At 43.0% G+C, this 20573-nt stretch overlaps 1 protein-coding gene across 4 annotated transcripts in view; it reads right to left on the reverse strand.

Annotated features, from left to right (window-relative positions):
• The window catches only part of CCDC138 (coiled-coil domain containing 138), a 66460-nt gene that overhangs the window by 22135 nt on the left and 23752 nt on the right, over nt 1-20573 (reverse strand). For all 4 annotated transcript variants that reach the window (XM_075336438.1, XM_075336436.1, XM_075336437.1 and 1 more), the window contains 7 exons: nt 16438-16557; nt 10866-10943; nt 10667-10774; nt 8328-8468; nt 5893-6009; nt 5557-5734; nt 88-264 (listed from right to left, as the gene is read on the reverse strand). In XM_075336438.1, coding sequence (XP_075192553.1) covers nt 88-264; nt 5557-5734; nt 5893-6009; nt 8328-8468; nt 10667-10774; nt 10866-10943; nt 16438-16557 — 919 coding nt within the window. The remainder of the gene's footprint in view (nt 1-87; nt 265-5556; nt 5735-5892; nt 6010-8327; nt 8469-10666; nt 10775-10865; nt 10944-16437; nt 16558-20573) is intronic.

The following is a 20573-nucleotide window of genomic DNA, read 5'->3' on the forward strand; positions in this document are numbered from 1 at the left end:
AATCTCTCCTGCTGACTTTCCTAGACTGATATCTATGATGTGTCCTAATAACATTGAGTGAAGACTTACACTTGTGATAGTACTTACTTGTCTCCATGGAAAGCTGAAGTAAAATATCAAGGACGCTGGAAATAAGTCCCCTGTTCGACACATGTAAAAGATCGACAACTATGGGCACTGCCCGATATTCCAAGAACAGAGTTCTTCCCTCATCACTTTTCAGGTCCATGCAAAGTGAATCCAAAGCCTGAGCAAGGTAATCAACTGGAATGATTGAATGTGATAATTAGATTAAAACACACACATACATATATACATACATATATATATATATATATATATATACACACACACACACACACACCTACATACATACATACACACACACAAACCAAAAAGAGTGTACATACACATACAGTTAGGTCCAGAAATATTTGGACAGTGACACAATTTTCGCGAGTTGGGCTCTGCATGCCACCACATTGGATTTGAAATGAAACCTCTACAACAGAATTCAAGTGCAGATTGTAACGTTTAATTTGAAGGTTTGAACAAAAATATCTGATAGAAATTGTAGGAATTGTACACATTTCTTTACAAACACTCCACATTTTAGCAGGTCAAAAGTAATTGGACAAATAAACCAAACCCAAACAAAATATTTTTATTTTCAATATTTTGTTGCGAATCCTTTGGAGGCAATCACTGCCTTAAGTCTGGAACCCATGGACATCACCAAACGCTGGGTTTCCTCCTTCTTAATGCTTTGCCAGGCCTTTACAGCCGCAGCCTTCATGTCTTGCTTGTTTGTGGGTCTTTCCGTCTTAAGTCTGGATTTGAGCAACTGAAATGCATGCTCAATTGGGTTAAGATCTGGTGATTGACTTGGCCATTGCAGAATGTTCCACTTTTTTGCACTCATGAACTCCTGGGTAGCTTTGGCTGTATACTTGGGGTCATTGTCCATCTGTACTATGAAGCGCCGTCCGATCAACTTTGCGGCATTTGGCTGAATCTGGGCTGAAAGTATATCCCGGTACACTTCAGAATTCATCCGGCTACTCTTGTCTGCTGTTATGTCATCAATAAACACAAGTGACCCAGTGCCATTGAAAGCCATGCATGCCCATGCCATCACGTTGCCTCCACCATGTTTTACAGAGGATGTGGTGTGCCTTGGATCATGTGCCGTTCCCTTTCTTCTCCAAACTTTTTTCTTCCCATCATTCTGGTACAGGTTGATCTTTGTCTCATCTGTCCATAGAATACTTTTCCAGAACTGAGCTGGCTTCATGAGGTGTTTTTCAGCACATTTAACTCTGGCCTGTCTATTTTTGGAATTGATGAATGGTTTGCATCTAGATGTGAACCCTTTGTATTTACTTTCAAGGAGTCTTCTCTTTACTGTTGACTTAGAGACAGATACACCTACTTCACTGAGAGTGTTCTGGCCTTCAGTTGATGTTGTGAACGGGTTCTTCTTCACCAAAGAAAGTATGCGGTGATCATCCACCACTGTTGTCATCCGTGGACGCCCGGGCCTTTTTGAGTTCCCAAGCTCACCAGTCAATTCCTTTTTTATCAGAATGTACCCGACTGTTGATTTTGCTACTCCAAGCATGTCTGCTATCTCTCTGATGGATTTTTTCTTTTTTTTCAGCCTCAGGATGTTCTGCTTTACCTCAATTGAGAGTTCCTTAGACCGCATGTTGTCTGGTCACAGCAACAGCTTCCAAATGCAAAACCACACACCTGTAATCAACCCCAGACCTTTTATCTACTTCATTGATTACAGGTTAACGAGGGAGACGCCTTCAGAGTTAATTGCAGCCCTTAGAGTCCCTTGTCCAATTACTTTTGGTCCCTTGAAAAAAAGAGGAGGCTATGCATTACAGAGCTATGATTCCTAAACCCTTTCTCCGATTTGGATGTGAAAACTCTCATATTGCAGCTGGGAGTGTGCACTTTCAGCCCATATTATATATGTAATTGTATTTCTGAACATGTTTTTGTAAACAGCTAAAATAACAAAACTTGTGTCACTGTCCAAATATTTCTGGACCTAACTGTGTATATATATATATATATATATATATATATATATATATATATATATATATATATATATATATATATATATATATATATATATATATATATATATATATATATATATATATATATATATATATATATATATATACATACACACACACACACACACACACAACCAAAAGTGTTGCCACTCTTGAAATTGTTCCACAAAATGAACTAATTTTCCCAGAAATTTATTGCAATTACAAGCTTTGTCATACACATTTATTTCCTTGTTTGTTTGTTTTTTTTGTGTTGTTCAAATACACAAACAAAAAAAGGCAAATAAGTCATAATTTCACACAAAACTCCACAAATGGGCCAGAAAAGTGTTGACACTTTTCCAAAACTGTGGGTAAACAATTTTGTATCAAGCATGCAATGTGCATTCAAATTCATCTGTGGTAAGAAACAGGTGTGGGTAATATGAAAATCCCACCTGAAACTAGATATAAAGGGGAGAAGTTGACTATATCCTTGCATTGTGTGTATGTGTGTGTGAGAACTGTGAGGACTTGAGAACCAAAATTGTTGAAAAATATCAACAATCTCAAGGTTACAAGTCCATCTCCAGAGATCTTGATGTACCTTTGTCCACTGTGTGCAACAAAATCAAGAAGCTTACAACCCATGGTACTGTAGCTAATCTTGCTTGACATGGACGGTAGAGAAAAATTGATGAAAGGTTGCAATGCAGGATAGTCCTGATTGATAAGCAGCCCCAATCAAGTTCCAAAGAAATTCAAGCTGTCCTGCAGGCTCAGGGTGCATCTGTGTAAATGCGAACTATCAGTCAATATTTGAATGAAATGAAATGCTTTGGCAGGAGACACAGGAGGATCCAACTGCTGACACAGACATAAAAAAGCTGAACTGCAGTTTTCCAAAACGTACGCGAGTAAGCCAATATTCTTCAGGGATAACGTGGACAGATGAAACTATCATAGAACTTTTTGGTAGAGCACATTATTCTGCTGTGTAACAAAAATGGAATGAGGCCTACAAAGAAAAACACAGTACATACAGTCAAATATGGTGGAGGTTCAAAGATGTTTTGGGGTTGTTTTCCTCCTCTGTCACTGGGTGCCTTGACTGTTTGCATTTATCATGAAATCTGAAGATTAGCAAAGGATTTTGGGTGCAATGTAGTGCCCAGTATCAGAAAGCTATGTTTGCTTCATAGGTCATGGGTCTTCCAGCAGGACAATCGCAAAGAAATTTGAAAAAGTACCCAGAAATGGATGGAAATAAAGCACTGGAGAGTTCTGAAGTGGTCAGCAGAGCGCGGATCTAAATCCCATTGAACAGCAATGTTGGGAGAAGGCGCCCTTCAAATATGAGACCTGGAGCAGTATGCAAAAGAAGAGCGGTCCAAAATTCCAGTTGAGAGGTGTAAGAAGCTTGTTCATGGTTATAGGAAGCGATTGTGTGCAGTTATTTATTACAAAGGGTGTGCAACCAAATATTAAGTTGAGGGTGCCAACAATTTTGTCCAGGTCAGTCCGGGAGTTGCGTGTGACATTATGTACAATTTGCCTTTTTCCTTTGTTTTTATTAATGTTGTTGAATTACTCACAAAGGAAATAAACATCTGTATGACAAAACATGTAATTGCAATAAATTATCTGGGAGAAATACTTAATTTTAAGGATTAAAAAAAGTTTGTTTAAAAGAAGTGAGAGTCCTCAGTAGTTGATACCATCTTTTCAGTTAGCAAATAAGGTAATAATAGCAAGCTTTCGAGACTACTCATGTCTCTTCATCAGGCATGGTATAACACAAAATCTGAAGAGTCACATATTTATACACAACAGGACATAGAATAGTGCAGTAAAAAAAAACAACAAGTTATGTGAAGCAGAACTATCACTATGGCAAGGGGGCAAACGGTTGTGAGCATCTGGGGGCATCACAGCCGGGACCAGACACCCCAATCAGAGGACAATAAAACTTTCACACTGCTTATCTATGAACTACAACAATATTTATGGCCACAACAGTTTGCCCCCTTGTCATAGTGATAGTTCTGCTTCACATAACTTATTTTTTTTTTTACTGCACTATTCTGTGTCTTGTTGTGTATAAATATGTGACTCTTCAGATTTTGTGTTATAGTGAGCCTGATGAAGAGACCTGAGTAGTCTCGAAAGCTTGCTATTATTACCATCTTTTCAGTTAGCCATTAAAAGGTTATTTTAAACAAACATTTCTCTCTACTGGCTAAAATGGTACAAAGATATATTTTACCTGAAATTTTAAAGGAACAGTTTCAAGGGTTTCAATACTTTTGGCCAAAACTGTAGAACACACACACACACACACACACACACACACACACACAGAACAGGTATTCATATTATTGAGAAAAGTCAATAGTATATTTTTAGAAAAATGATTTTGTACACAAACTGGGAGGACCATGGAAAGAGTTTGGAAATTTATTTTTAATAGTACCATAACCATGATGTGTAAGCAGGGCCTCTGATTCTTCTCCTACTGTGCCCCAGCAGTAAAAACATAGTAATAACTGGGTCTCTCTATTAGGCCGGAGTTACATAAGCGTATAGCATCTCATGCGAGAGATACAGATATGATAAGTTAATGACACTCTGCTCAGACTCTGCTGTGAGTGTGAGCTGAGTGTCATACTGTGCTCCGATTCTCTTGCATGCGAGAGCACAAGTGGGAAGAAGATGGAGAGATTACTGTATTTATCCTCTATTGCTGGTCTCTGCTTATTTCGGACTGCACTTGGATGACATCTGAGTGCAGTCTGATGTTTCACACGCTCCCATAGACTTGTATGAGTGCGTATGATCGGAGACATGCTGCCAATCGCAGCATGCAGCGATTTTAACCTCTGCCAGATTATAGCTGAGAAAAAAAAAAGCTTACAGAAGAGCTGAATTAAGTGCTGCTCGCCTCTGACACAGAGGGCAGACCAAATAGAAAGTCTATGGCCCAAATTCAATAAGACTGCTATTTTGTACTCCAGTCTTTATGAGGAGCGTGCAAGTATAAGAAGTGGAAAATTCATTAAGAGGCCAATTGCCAGATATGTTACTCCAGTCAGATAATGGAGTAACATTTTTGGCATAAAAAAATGCATTAATAAATTTGATGGGTGGGCGTAGGCACACCACACCCTGGCTCCTCAGCAGCTCCTATTATTTTGGTAGAGCAGCGTATAATTGTTCTGAAAACACCAAAAGTTGCAAAATTTAAGCGCAACTCCACGTTGTGCAAAAATTTAATGATTTTTCACATTTTTTTCTGATGAAAACAGTTTAATGAATCACTACGAGGCCACTTTCAACATCAGGGGAGAGCAGCACTGAGATGAGCACTTTAGTAATTGGTGTTGATGTCTGTGCCTTCAGCCCTAGATCAAAACATCTGACAGGTTTCAATGACACGTTTGTAATGGTGACGTTATACTAACGAAATACTAACGACCCTTACCTTGCGTAACAGTTTTAAGTATGACTAGAGTAGATATAAATCTCAGCGGAAAATTGTTACTTTTAAAGAAGGCTACAGATCGAGGCTTATGTTCCATCATACTTTCTTCCCCAGGGTGATAAACTACTCCTTTAAATGTCTCCTCACCAAGACGCCTTATGGTAGAGGTCAAAGTAGACTAAGGTAATAAAAAACAAAAAGAAAAATTAAATTGATTTGGGCAATTGTCAAAGAATTGCTATGCACCAACATTAGTCAGTATATAAATCAAGCACTACAAAAAGCACAAATTAAATTGGCTCACAAGCGATACACATACAAACCATAATTCCTAACCTGTGTTCGGTTTTCAAGCTGCCTCAATGTCCAATATGAGAACCTCATGAAAGAAAAATGCAGCTTACTATTGACCAATGGCATCCACTGAAACTGCTCCACAAGAACAGGCAAAACCTACAAAAGAAATCCTTTACGTTAAAACTTACACAAGAGGCGTTTTCAGATAGTACTAATTGATAGTATATTATTGTGATGTGCCGACAGCGAAAGATTAGGTCCCAGCTGCCGGGACCATGACTGATATCCAAAAAAAGAAGCCGCAATGCTGGTTGATCACTGCTGCTCGACAGCAATGCTTGGGCCTCGCCACATGAAAGGGACTTTGTTGCAATTACTCTGCATAATAGTTGGCTAGTCGCTGTACACAGGAGGTAAACGGACCTTGATATCATTGTTCTAGTGCCTGAAGCAAGCCCCTAAAGAGTGACCCCACTGAGCTATTGTAAATTCCATTATAGCTGCAAAACTGAATGGAGATAAAATTGATATATTTCTCTGACTAGTCATTCTTGGCCTCAAAACTTTAAAAGCATAAAAACCACATGCCCCTTCTAAAGTTTCCGATTTAGCCCCTATTGTCCTATGATGCATGCTAATATGACATATGACCATGGTGGGTAATAGCTAGCCACAGCAAAAACATCACTGAAGATGCCAGGTCAGTGAATGGGGGAGTCCAAAGTGCCAGATTTATGGACGCACCTTAGTATAAGACGAACCCCAGGTTTACACAGCATAACATAGGAAAAACATATTTCCTACTAATTAAAAGTGACAGTGTACTAAGTGGAGGGGTCAATATCACTAACTGAATGCACTATGGTACAATAAGTAGGTAATTAGATGTATTATTGTTTCTTTGCAGCATGTGCCTTATAGCAGATCACCCTTCTGGAATAAGGTGCAGATAGGAGCACGGACAACTTCTATGCTCAGACGTGAGAATTTATGTCAAAGATAGGTCCAGCTTTAAGAACAAACTTTTATTTGATGTGTGCAGGAGTTCCTTCATATTGGTAACATCTACGCGTTTCAGATACTCCCTGAATCGTTAATCATGACTAAGGGTGCTACAAGCACCTGAAACGTGTTACTATAAAGGTTTTAAACTTGTCATCCATTTTAGGCTATGTTCACACACTACATCTTTTGCTGCGTTTTTGGTGCATTTTTGAGGTCACAAAGATGCACCTAAAAGCATGCATTTCCGTCTCCCAGCAAAGTGTATGAGATTTCTATTTTACTGTCCATACTGGGCATCATTTGTTGGCTGCATCTTGGCTGTGTTTTTGAAGATGCACCAAAGATGCAGCATGACAATTCTTTTTGCCAGTGTTATTGAGCCCTTCCAGTAAATAGATTTGGCTTAAACGCATTGGGCAAAATGTGGTAAAAATGCATTTGTTTTTGCCGAGGGTGCATTTATTGGGGCCAAAAACCCTGCATCTTTGTGGTTAAGAAAAGATGCAGTGTGTGAACACAGCCTTATGCTCATACATCAAATAAAGGGGTCTAAGGGATTTTTTTCTCCTTGTGGGTACTGACAAACCAATCTGGCTGCCAGTGAGGAGTCTTATAGCTGCATTGCTCCTCTGGGAAATATGCAAATTGTCTCTTCAGGGACAAAGGAGACAAACTGTAGCGCCCCCTATTGAAAGTAGCAATTCTAAAAGTCAAAAGTGACTCTCCAATGAGCCTTGTCATATGTTTTAGGATTTATGCCAGGTCAGCACCTCAACTTGCAGACACTGTGTTTTGGGGCGATTGCCACTCATCAGTGCAAAGTATGACAACTAATCTTCCTATTGATGGAGGTTCGGCAGAATGAAATGTGCATATGTATGGGGATATCTGAAGATGTAGCTAACAGCCATCTAATGTGCAGCTCGCCTTTGTGACTTGCACATATATTTAACATGGAGACCCAGCGACACATCCTCATATGTTAGCAAAATAAAGCAATTTTAGAATAAGCTAACATGAATGGTAGGAAAACGTGTAAGCCATAAAGCGTACAGGACTCAGTTCACTTTCGCCTAATTAGGCTATGTGCCCACGCTGCGGATTTACCGCGGATTTTGCCGCGGATTTCCCGAAAATCTGCAGCAGCGGCACTTCCAAGCCATTTCAATGGCATTTTGGAAATGCTGTGTCCATGCTGCGGATTTTTCCGCGGCGGATTTGCCGCGGATTTTGAGCCGGAAAAATCTGCAGCATGTCAATTATTCTTGCGGATTTTGGTGCGGATTTTGGGTATAGAATGGGGGGAAAAAAAAAAAATCCGCATCAAAATCCGCGGCAAATCCGCGAGTGCGGATTTGCCGCGAAAGTCGCGGATTTTCATGCAGAAAAATCCGCAGGTACATTCTACCGTGGACACATAGCCTTAAAGTTCTGCCGGAGACCCGTACTTTATGTTGTAACACACATACCTTGGCACACTTTTCCTGAAAACAGTTGGTGGGTAATTTATCCACGGATAACGATTTGTCTCGACTACCATTCACTTCGGATGCAGACAGCCAATCCATGAGAATAGTTACGAGCTTGTACACTTGCGTATTATTAAGAACCTGTGGGCAGCCAGATTGTTATGGGTTTCATCTGTGTTTTTTGCACATCAAAAGAACAAATTAGGCAAATTTATACAGCTGATATATGGAGCGTCGGCACACAAAGAGACGAAGAGTTGAAACTTGTTTGGGTACGCTGATTTCAATGTGAAATGTTGCCAAACAGATTGCACAGCACAAAGCTGGCAAAGGACAGAATCCTTCTATTCTTCACAATGTACATCCCGGATTAAACTTTCAGGAATTGGATATGGAGATAAGGGATCAAAGTGCCATTTGGGTGGGGGGTGGGGGATCAAGACATATGAAAGATCAGAAAAGGACTTTCACAAGTCTTACTGCTAAAACACTGTTACACAACATGGACACCTTTTTGGGCAAATGTTTTCTACTTCAGTTCATATATATTGGGCTAATCTAATGTCAATTGTGATGTGGTCTGTAGCAATAGCATGAAAGTTCAGAAAAAGGCAGGTAAGAGTTACAAACGCTGTCAAAGGGGGCTCACTAATCGTTTCTCAGTTAACGCATGTGTCGTGCAGAAAATAAATGGCTTGTAAAACCCAAATGTAGCAAAACTTCTAATGACATCTGATTGAAAAAAACATCTTTAGCCCAAAATACATACATTTAAAATTGTGTACCGACACTCTACTTTCAAGGGGAGTTGAACCAAACAGTTGTCAATACTTTTAAAAGGAAACAGTCTACAGGTTTTTGCTACCCCATCTGAAAGCAGCGTGATTTAGGAGCGGAGACCCTGATTCTAGTGATGTGTCACTTAGTGGACTGCTTACTGCAGTTTTGATACACATCACGGTTTTATCTGCTGTAGATCTACCAGTTCCTTGAATGCTGAGCACTGCATAACCTCTTCCACACCACTGATTTACAGCTTCCTATATACTATGCATAGGCAGAAAGCTGCTAATCCGTGGTGGGGGTGTGGTTACACAGAGTGCATGAATACTGAAGACTACCTGGCAGCAGATTTACTGGTCCTTTAGTGATAATCTCCTGCTGATAAAACTAATGTTATAAAAAGTGCAGTAAGCAACCCTGTAAGTTACATATCGCTTGAATCAGTTTCTCTGCCCCTACATTATGTTGCTCTGAGACTGAGTGGTAAAAACCTGGTGATAGATTCCCTCGAAACATTACCAGGACAAATTACAGAGTAACAATACAACACAAGATTCTAAGAAGAAATGTTCAGTAATTTAATAGAAAATATAGAAACACTTGTCTGGAGAAGTAACGTGTGAAATCAGGAGCCAGGAAAGGAAATCAGACAATGATCTGTCAATCAACTTAAAGAGGCGGAGAAGGCAGAGCTTTGGGAAGTGCTCTCATGCCCAGAGCACTTAACAACTCATTTGCATATGAATGAAAAGGCTGACTTCTCAGATATACAGCAACAAATAGAAGATATAAAGTTGTCATTAGACCTGGTTGCCCATATGTGAGGCTTGGGGGAGGTGAGGTTGACCTAAAGCCCGCTTTACACACTGCAATGTATCTTACAATGTGTCGGCGGGGTCACGTCGTAAGTGACACACATCCGGAATCGTAAGGTACATTGCAGTGTGTGACAGGTACGTGCGATTGAACGGTAAAACGGTCATCGCACGCACGTCGATAATTCCTCATGAATTGAACGTCAGATTGTTCATCGTACCCGGGGTAGCACACATTGCAGTGTGTGACACCCCGGGAACGATGAACAGATCTTACCTGCGTCCTGCGGCTCCCAGACGGTAATGCGGAAGGAAGGAGGTGGGCGGGATGTTTACGTCCAGCTCAGCTCCGCCCCTCCGCTTCTATTGGCCGGCTGCCGCGTGACGTCACTGACGCCGAACGTCCCTCCCACTCCAGGAAGTGGACGTTCGCCGCCCACATCGAGGTCGTATGGACGGGTAAGTACGTGTGACGGGGGGTTACTCGTATGTGCGGCACATTCAACAAATTGAACGTGCCGCACATACGATGGGGGCGGGTACGATCGCATACAATATCGTATGCTGGATCGTAAGGTGTAAAGCAGGCTTTACTGACTCCCTTTAACAGCTTGGTATTTAGTTGAAATGACATACCAGAAGTCTACAACAAAACAGGTCTCATAAACCAATATAATCATAGCATATAAGGAATACAGACTAATGACAACAGTGGACTATTAGACTTTCTGGCAATTGTACCTTCGGCTTTACAGAAGCAGGTCTCTTCTCAACATTTTGGGGTTTTGGTAACTGCACAGTTTGGTAAATATCTTTGCTTTTCTGAACTGAAAGGAAGGAGTGCTTTTTCTACGAAACAAATGTGGGATTCTAGTTAGCAAATCTCAATCTGTAAATCACCAATAACTACAACCAGTAATAAACAGATTAAGTAACTCACTTGTAGGTTTTCTAGACGAGACTGAACTTTCTTAGCTTGAGTTTCCAGTTTCTTATTTTGCTCACTTACTTCATTTAGCTGAGAAAAACACAAAGGTTTAGTCAAAAACTAGAGACCGGATCACTAGAAATTCGCCATGCATCAGCTGTATGTTTCTAGCATGTAACCATTGTTGAGGATAAAGAATTGAGTATCCAAAAATACTTAATTCAGCCATTTCGTAGACTCAGTTATATAGTTCAGTAGATGTGAACTAACACATATTTGTGAATGCTTTTGTTTCTTACTAACATGTATATATGTATATTGCATATTCAGTGTATTTTCCTTAGACACAGTATATACCAGCACATGTATTTGTAAAGATGGCTGCAATTTCCTGTTTTGCACCCAAGACAGATGGACAAAGGAAATTCCTGGAGTCTGGACTGACCAATCCAAGGAGGATGTGTAGATCTCTCTACGTCATGAAGCCCTGACCTGCGATACTTGATTGGACTAAAACTTTTGTTTACACCCCCTTACTGCTTGGTCTAGAGTTTCTTTCAAACAATAAAAAGTACACTTGGTTAAGAGCCAGTCATGGAGATAGATGTAACTGACTTAGTGTCTAGTTATTTAGTCTCTAAGTGCACTCATGACATTTTAATTAGAAACAGCAGCCGGATCCGAGAGATCCTTTGAGTCTCATCATCATCATCGTCATTTTAACTTTGACACCATAATGAAATGTCAATGCTATGCATGTAAAAACCTCTAACAATAAGAAAATTGATGTATCTCGTTTAGCAGCACACAGCTTTGCAGTCTCTTTACTTAGTTGCTGTGGGGGCAGATGCTCCTCCGACTGACAGTGCTGGTCAGTATCCTGCTGAGCATATCGGCTACTGTGAAATAGTAAGGGCTGTAGGTGGCATGTTCTGAAGTGAGCACTATGTGTTAGGCCGAGGCCACATGGGGACTAATGCGATCCTCACATGACACTCGGATCACGCTGGCAGCACAGCGGGAGCCTAGTGTCATGCGAGTGTCACTGCGACTGAGGTCCGATCATGCGATCGGACCTCAGCTGCGGGGGGCTGGCCGGCACTGTGGAGGGTCGGCCTGGCACGGAGGAGGGGAGGGATTCATCTCCCTCCCTCCTCCGTTGCCGGCTATTGCCATTCTTTCCCTGCACTCACGGAACACCGGTGTACCGCAAGTGCAGTGCGATTTTTCTCTCGCCCCATTGACTTGAATAGGTGCGAGAGAAACCAGGATCGCATTACAGTCACAGCATGCTGCGATTGTTTTCACGGTCTGATTAGGGCTGAGAAAATAATGGCTCATGGGTGCTGACACACAGGCTAATATTGGTCCGAGGGGAATGCAATGTTTTATCGCATTCCACTCGCACCGATTTTCATGCCGTGTGTCTTAGGGTACCTTCACACTTAGCGATGCAGCAGCGATCCGACCAGCGATCTGACCTGGTCAGGATCGCTGCTGCATCGCTACATGGTCGCTGGTGAGCTGTCAAACAGGCAGATCTCACCAGCGACCAGTGAACAGCCCCCAGCCAGCAGCGACGTGCAAGCGACGCTGCGCTTGCACGGAGCTGCCGTCTGGAAGCTGCGGAGACTGGTAACTAAGGTAAACATCGGGTATGGTTACCCGATGTTTACATTAGTTACCAGCGCACAGCTGTGTGTGCAGGGAGCAGGGAGCCGCGCACACTGAGCGCTGGCTCCTTGCTCTCCTACCATAGCTACAGTACACATCGGGTTAATTAACCCGATGTGTAATGCAGCTACATGTTCAGAGAGCAGGGAGCCGCGCACACTGCTTAGCGCTGGCTCCTTGCTCTCCTAGCTGCTGTACACATCGGGTTAATTAACCCGATGTGTACAGCAGCTACATGTGCAGAGAGCCGGAGCCGGCAGCACAGGCAGCGTGAGAGCTGCAGAGGCTCGTAACTAAGGTAAATATCGGGTAACCACCTTGGTTACCCGATGTTTATCTTGGATACAGCTTACCTCAGCTGTCAGATGCCGGCTCCTGCTCGCTTCATTTGTCGCTCTCTCGCTGTCACACACAGCGAGCTGTGTGTCACAGCGGGAGAGCGGCTTTGAAGAAAACGAACCAGGGCTGTGTGTAACGAGCAGCGATCTCGCAGCAGGGGCCAGATCGCTGCTCAGTGTCACACACAGCGAGATCGCTAATGAGGTCACTGCTGCGTCACAAAAAGCGTGACTCAGCAGCGATCTCGGCAGCGAGCTCGCTGTGTGTGAAGCACCCCTTAGGCCTTACCACTATGTGTGCAAATTGCGATAACAGAGCCTTTAACATGGCTGAGTGCAGTGATAAGAACTATTCTGGAAACAGCTGTCAGGGTAGGGAGGAATTGTGATTTTGCAGGACTGATAGCTGCTCTGAATCAGTAGCTGACAGGGAGTATAAGCTGCTGTCTCATTGCTGTATAGAAATCAATAGGAAGGAGAAGAGTGACTACGATTTCAGGAGTGAAGTCTACAGTCTGAAAAGTAACTGCTAGCATAGGGAAGAATCACAGCAGAGTTTAAAAAAAAAAAAAAAAACACGACAATTGCAGATTTTCTTACTTTCATGCTGTCCAACTAATAACACTAATTTCTTAACATAGATATGAATAACCCTTTAAAAGGTCATAGATGTATCTAGTGTTTACTAATTTTCAGACCAATATAAGTAATATGCAGGGCTTAAAGGAGTTTTCCCCTTTCAGCTAATGTTCATCCCTGGGCACAGTTTGGTATAAAACATTTAAAGCTTCAAACAAAGAAAAAAATGTTAAATTAATGGTGAAGATTCAACAACAAGCGGGACACAATTGTGAAGGTGAACGAAATTTATTGTTTATTTTAAACATTTTTAAAAAATAAACTGAAAATATAGGCATGCAATATTATTCATCCCTTTAACCCCTTCAGCCCCCGGGCACTTTCCGTTTTTGCGTTTTTGTTTTTTGCTCCTTTTCTTCAGAGAGCCGTAACTTTTTTATTATTCCGTCAATCTTGCCATATGAGGGCTTGTTTTTTGCGGGACGAGTTGTACTTTTAAATGAAACCATAGGTTTTACCATATATTGTACTGGAAAAAAGCAAAAAAAATTCCAAGTGTGGAAAAACTGCAAAAAAAGTGTGATCACAATAGTTTTTGGGATGTTTTATTCACCGTGTTCACTATATGATAAAACTGATGTATCTATGTGGTGCCTCAGGTCGGTGCGAGTTTGTAGACACCAAACATGTATAGGTTTACATGTATCTAAGGGGTTAAAAAAAATTCACAAGTTTGTCCAATAAAAGTGGTGCACGTATTGCGCCATTTTCCGAAACACGTAGCGTTCTTATTTTTTGGGATCTATGGCTCAGTGATGGCTTATTTTTTGCGTCTCGAGCTGACGTTTCTAATGGTACCATTTTTGCGCAGATGCTACATTTTGATCGCCTGTTATTGCATTTTGCGTAAAACTTGCGGCGACCAAAAAACTTAATTTTGGCGTTTGGAATTTTTTTGCCACTGCGCCGTTTACCAATCAGATTAACTGATTTTATATTTTGATAGATCGGGCATTTCTGAACGCGGCGATACCAAATGTGTATATTTATTTATTTTTAAACCCTTTAATTTTCAATGGGGGGAAAGGGGTGGTGATTTGAACTTTTAGGTTTGTTTTTTTTTTTATTTTTTAAAACTTTTTTTTTTACTTTTTTTTTTTATTTTACTAGTGGGGCTATAGCGATCAGCAATCCGATCGCTATTATCTATCTGCTGATCACAGCAATGCAGCTGTAAACAGCAGATTCAGTCACTTTGTTTTTCCCTCTGCTCTCGGCCGAGGGAAAACGAAAGTGAAACTTCGTAGCTGCAGGCGTCATCACATGACCCTGTGCTACGATGGCAACCACCGATAGTCACGTGATAACACACGTGACTTCCGGTGGGGGCGGCGGTAAGTAAAAAAACATGGCCGTGCGCATTTAGATCTTGCTGCCAGACTTTGGCAGCAAGATTTAAGGGGTTAATGGCCGCGGGTGGAAGCGATTCCACCCGCGGCTAGCAGGCACACATTTCAGCTGTTGAAAACAGCTGATGTGTGTGCCGATCCACGCCGCCCGAGAGACTGAAATTCTGGCACTGGCACATCGAGAGACTGAAATTCTTGACCATTCTTTCTTTGCAAGTAGCTTGAGCTGAGTGAGGTTGGATGGAGAGCGTTTGTAAATAGCAGTTTTTAGATCTTTCCACAGATTCTCGATTGGATTCAGGTTTGGACTTTGACTTGGCCATTCTAACACCTGGATACGTTTGTGAACCATTCCATTGTAGATTTTGCTTTATGTTTGGGATCATTATCTTGGTGAAAGACAAATCTCCGTCCCAGTCTCAGGTCTTTTGCAGACTCCAACAGGTTTTCTTCAAGAATGGTCCTGTATTTGGCTCCATCTATCTTCCCATCAATTTTAACCATCTTTCCTATCCCTGCTGAAGAAAAGCAGGCCCAAACCATGATGCTGACACCACCATGTTTGACAGTGGGGATGGTGTGTTCAGGGTGATGAGCTGTGTTGCTTTTATGCCAAACATCTCGTTTGGCATTGTGCCCAAAAAGTTCGATTTTGGTTTCATCTGACCAGAGTACCTTCTTCCACATGTTTGGTGTGTCTCCCAGGTGGCTTGTGGCAAACTGTAAACGACACTTTTTATGGATATCTTGAGAAATGGCTTTCTTCTTGCCACTCTTCCATAAAGGCCAGATTTGTACAGTGTATGACTAATTGTTGTCATATGGACACACTCTCCCACCTCAGCTGTAGATCTCTGGAGTTCATCCAGAGTGATCATGGGCCTCTTGGCTGCATCTCTGATTAGTCTTCTTGTTAGAGATGAAAGTTTTGAGGGACGGCCAGGTCTTGGTAGATTTGCAGTGGTATGATACTCCTTCCATTTCAATATGATCGCTTGCACAGTGCTTCTTGGGATGTTTAAAGTTTTGGAAATCTTTTTGTAACCAAATCCAACTTTAAACTTTACAACAGTATCACGGACCAGCCTGTTGTGTTCCTTGGTCTTCGTGATGCTCTCTGTGCTTTAAACAGAACACAGACTATCACAGAGCAGGTGCATTTATACGGAGACTTGATTACACACAGGTGGATTATATTTATCAGTCATTTAGGACAACATTGGATCATTCAGAAATCCTCAATGAACTACTGGAGTGAGTTTCTGCACTGAAAGTAAAGGGGACGAATAAAATTGCACGTCCCCCTTTTCAGTTTTTTATTTTTAAAAAAGTTTTAAAATAAGCAAAACATTTCGTTCAACTTCACAATTGTGTCCCACTTCTTGTTGATTCTTCACCATTAATTTATTTTTTTTATCTTTATGTTTGAAGCCTGAAATGTGGGTAAAGGTTGACAAATTCAAGGGGGCCGAATACTTTTGCAAGGCACTGTATAGCTCCACAGACACAAACTATCACTATAAGTGTCTGAATGCTGGGGGTCCTGCCGCTATATAAGTGTATAATCAGAAAGATTGATCTTGCCTGCTTTTTAAGGGTGTCATTCATTTCCTTTAAGGTATCAAAAGATGACTTCAATCTTTTGTTCTCCTTGGCCTTTTCTTTGAGGCCATCTGACAGCTGTTTTACTTCCATATCGTGCTGCTGCAAGGAAAACAATACACTTTGAGAAAACATTGGATACTTCACAGTAATGTTTGAATAGCAAAATTTCCACATAAAAGGTTCACAAAAATATGATAAAAGAATAAAAATGAGATTGCCTATCCACTCAACTACAATGAACAAAAAGAATACTACCAGATGAAACAAGAGTAAAAATGCTGAAAGATACAATTATTAAAGAAAGACAATTCAGCACTACTTAGGGGCTCTCTGGTTTGGTGTCTTGAGTCCATATAGACCTTTAAGATTGCAATCCCCAATAGGTGGCAATAAAGCTCAAGTCATCATTCTCTCTAAAGAGGCTGTTAGTATACATAACCTCTCAGAGGAGCATCACAAGGCTTATAAGTCTCCTTACACAGACATAGAACTTTCCACAAGTAGAAACATTATCCCCTATACAACCAGTCAGTGGTAAATTTCCTGCTTTGCCCTGTTGAGGGGCATACACCCCAAAACACATGCAAAATGAGTGTCTGATGTGGCTTCATACCGTAAATCATGTGACAAGTCTTGCTAAAGAGTTGATACAGACTTTTCAGTTAGGTGGCACTAGAGATAAAGGGGTTGTCCACTACTAAGACAACCCCTTCTGATTCCACGTGTCCCCCATGTGAAATAATAAAGACTATTCTCACCTCCTGTAACAGCGCCCTTCCAGCTGTGCCTCAGCTCGCGGTGCTGGGGCTCATGTGACATCACACGAGCCCCATAACCAATCAGCACTGGCTTCTGTCTCCTTGCCGAACAAAACAAACAATCACAGGAAGTGAGCGAAGTTGCAGTGCTCATTTCCTGTTGATTAACAGAAGCTGGTGGTGATTGGCGCGGGATGTCACAACGCCATGTCAGCTGCGGCACAGCTGGAAGGGCGGAGGTCCGGTAGTGGAGTAGTAGTGATGGGAAAGCATGCTTGCCAAAGCTCGTTACTTGATTGAGCCTCAACCATTGGAGTCTAAAATTGCTCCAGTTTCTCATTGACTTCCATTATACTCAGTACTCTAGTTGCTTCGAAGCGACCCGATGCTCAATCGAGTAAGAAAAAGTGGCAAACACGCTTGCCCATCACTAGAGGTGAATATAGACTTTATTTTACCTGGGGGAAACGTGGAATCAGAAGGGGTTTTCTTAGTAGTGGACAACCACTTTAAAGTCCTCTTATTCTGTGAAGAAGCTATTTGCATATTTAATTTCCCAGAGAAGCATCGCATGACCTTACATCACCTTTGCATTCTCTACAAGGTGAAACATTCCCCCTCAGACCTAATGAAAGATAATAAACTGTTCAGAAGTGATTCACAAAGCAAAAATTGTGGCTCAAATACACTACTCCCAAAAATACGTAATTACTTACCGGTAATGTATTTTTTCCGAACCCATGACGGCACCACGAGAGAGGATCCGCCCATCCAGGATAGGAAACCTTCAGGTTAAAAAGGGGCGGTCCTCTCGCCGCTTCAGTTTGATTACAGAGCATGAGAGGACCTCCAAAAAAAACCCAAAAAACAACAGGTAAGTAGTAGGCCACCACCAGAGAAAATTGTGGAAGAAGGAAGAAAGGAAGGTGAACCAACCAACAATCCCCAGTGCAGGGTGGGAATATAAGGGTGCCGCCATGGGTTCGGAAAAAACACATTACCGGTAAGTAATTACGTATTTTTCCCTCACCCTATAACGGCACCACGAGAGCATTACAGCGAAAGAAAAATTAGGGAGGGATCACAGCCTGTAGAACACGCCTCCCAAAGGTGAGGTCGGAGAAGGAAAGAGCCAACCTATAATGCTTATAAAAGGTCGAGGGTGATGACCATGTGGCAGCTTTAGAAATTTGAGCAATGGAAACATCCGCCCGTTCTGCCCAAGATGATGCTACAGCTCGCGTGGAATGTGCCTTCACACCCAACCGGAACAGCAGCACCCCTAGCCGTGTAAGCTAACTCAATGGCGTCCCTAATCCACCTGGCCAGCGTGGATTTGGAACACTTAACCCCCTTTTGAGGCCCCTGGAAAGAGACAAACAGACTTGTCCCTCCTCCAGGAACTGGTGACCAGAAGATACTGGATGAGACAACGACGTACATCCAGACAACGCCAACGCTTTTCCTCCGCACGCGTCAGGTTAGTGCAAAATGATGGCAATACAATCTCCTGGGACGTATGAAACCGAGAAACAACCTTGGGGAGGTACGCAGGGTCAGGGCGCAAAACTACCCTATCGTCCAGTATTTGAGTGTAAGGCGGGTCAATAGAAAGGGCCTGAATGTCGCTAATCCTACGGGCCGAGGTCAGGGCTACCAGGAGGACCGTCTTAAGGGAAAGATATTTAACATATGGAGTCAAGGGGCTCGAACGGAGGATCCGTTAGGGCCCCCAAAACCAGGTTAAGGTCCCAAGGGGGGAGGGTGACTACCCGTCTAGGACGCTGGCGCGAACAAGCCCTGATAAACCGAGCCACCCAAGGGTTCCCTGCGACATCATAATTGTAGAGTGCCGCTAACGTGGAGATCTGGACCTTGAGTGTGCTAACCGCCAACCCCTTGTCCAACCCGCACTGTAGGAACTCCAGGATGGGACCGATGGGAACCTCCCCAGTTACACTAGCCCCCGAGGAAGATAAGAACTTTTTCCAAGTCCTACAGTAGATCTTTGTCGTCACAGGCTTCCTACAACCTAACAGTGTGGAAACTAAATTGGGGGAAAACCCTTTACTGATCAGTAACGCCCTCTCAAATTCCATGCCGTCAGGTGCAACTTGACAGTCGGAGGATGGCACACAGGTCCCTGGGACAGGAGATTCGGAAGTTCTGGGAGGAGCCACGGGTCGGTCAGAGACATCCGAACCAGCCAAAAAAAACATGGTCGCTTTGGCCAGAAGGGAGCAATCAGAAGGACTCTGGCCCCGTCGTCCCTGATTTTTTTCAGGACTGCGGGGAGAAGGACCAGTGGGGGAAATGCATAGGCTAGGGGAAAGTCCCACGGGATTCACAGGGCGTCCACAGCATACGGTCGTTCCTTGGGATTGAGAGAGCAGAACTGAGGAACCTTCCTGTTCTGCTTGGTGGAAAAAAGGTCGATGGCCGGAACCCCCTACCTGACCGTGACGAGGTTGAAGACAGACGGGTTGAGCTCCCACTCCCCCTCGCGCAGGCGAGTGCAACTCAGAAAATCCGCCGCTAGGTTGTCTTTCCCCCTGATGTGAACAGCAGTGAGGGACAGAAGGTGAGTTCCTGCCAGTAGCAGAATCCTGTCGGCTATCAACATAAGAAACCTGGATCTCGTGCCCCCCTGATGGTTCAGATAAGCCACCGTCCCCTGATTGTCTGACAACACCCGGGTATGGTGACCAGTCAGTGAAGGGAGAAGTCCAGTCAGGCCCGTTCCACAGCCAGCAGCTCTCTGATATTGGAGGAGGAAGCCGCCTCCCTGGGCGACCAGAGACCCTGAATCGGACGGTCCAGCAGGTGAGCCCCCCATCCGGACACACTGGCATCCGTGGTCACAATTCGGGACACCGGGACAGACCATGGGACTCCCCGTGTGTGGTGCGCAGGAACCAGCCACCAGTGAAGGGAGGCAATGGAGCTGGAGCTCAGAGTAATCCAAGTGTTCAACCTGTCCCCCAGAAACGACTGATGTCCCAAAATGTCCCACTGGAGGGCTCTGGTATGGCCTTGAGCCCACAACACTGCAGGGAGAGTAGAGGTCAGGGAGCCCAGAAGAGACATAGCCCGTCGCAGGGACATGTGCGGAACCGCCACCGCCTGCTGCACTAGAGAGCGAATCTTCTCCACTTTGGAAGGCGGTAGACGACATTCTTGGAGGAGAGAGTCCAAAGTAAGCCCCAAAAAGACTTGCACCGTGGCCGGAAGCAACCGTGACTTCTCCCTGTTCAAAATCCAGCCGAGACTTTCCAGCTTTGAGCATACAGTCTGAAGCACGACAGTACAATGACTCGCTGAATCCCCTACCACGAGAAAGTCGTCGAGATACGGGAT

Source organism: Anomaloglossus baeobatrachus, chromosome 2, assembly GCF_048569485.1.
Source record: "Anomaloglossus baeobatrachus isolate aAnoBae1 chromosome 2, aAnoBae1.hap1, whole genome shotgun sequence".
Lineage (NCBI taxonomy): Eukaryota > Metazoa > Chordata > Amphibia > Anura > Aromobatidae > Anomaloglossus > Anomaloglossus baeobatrachus.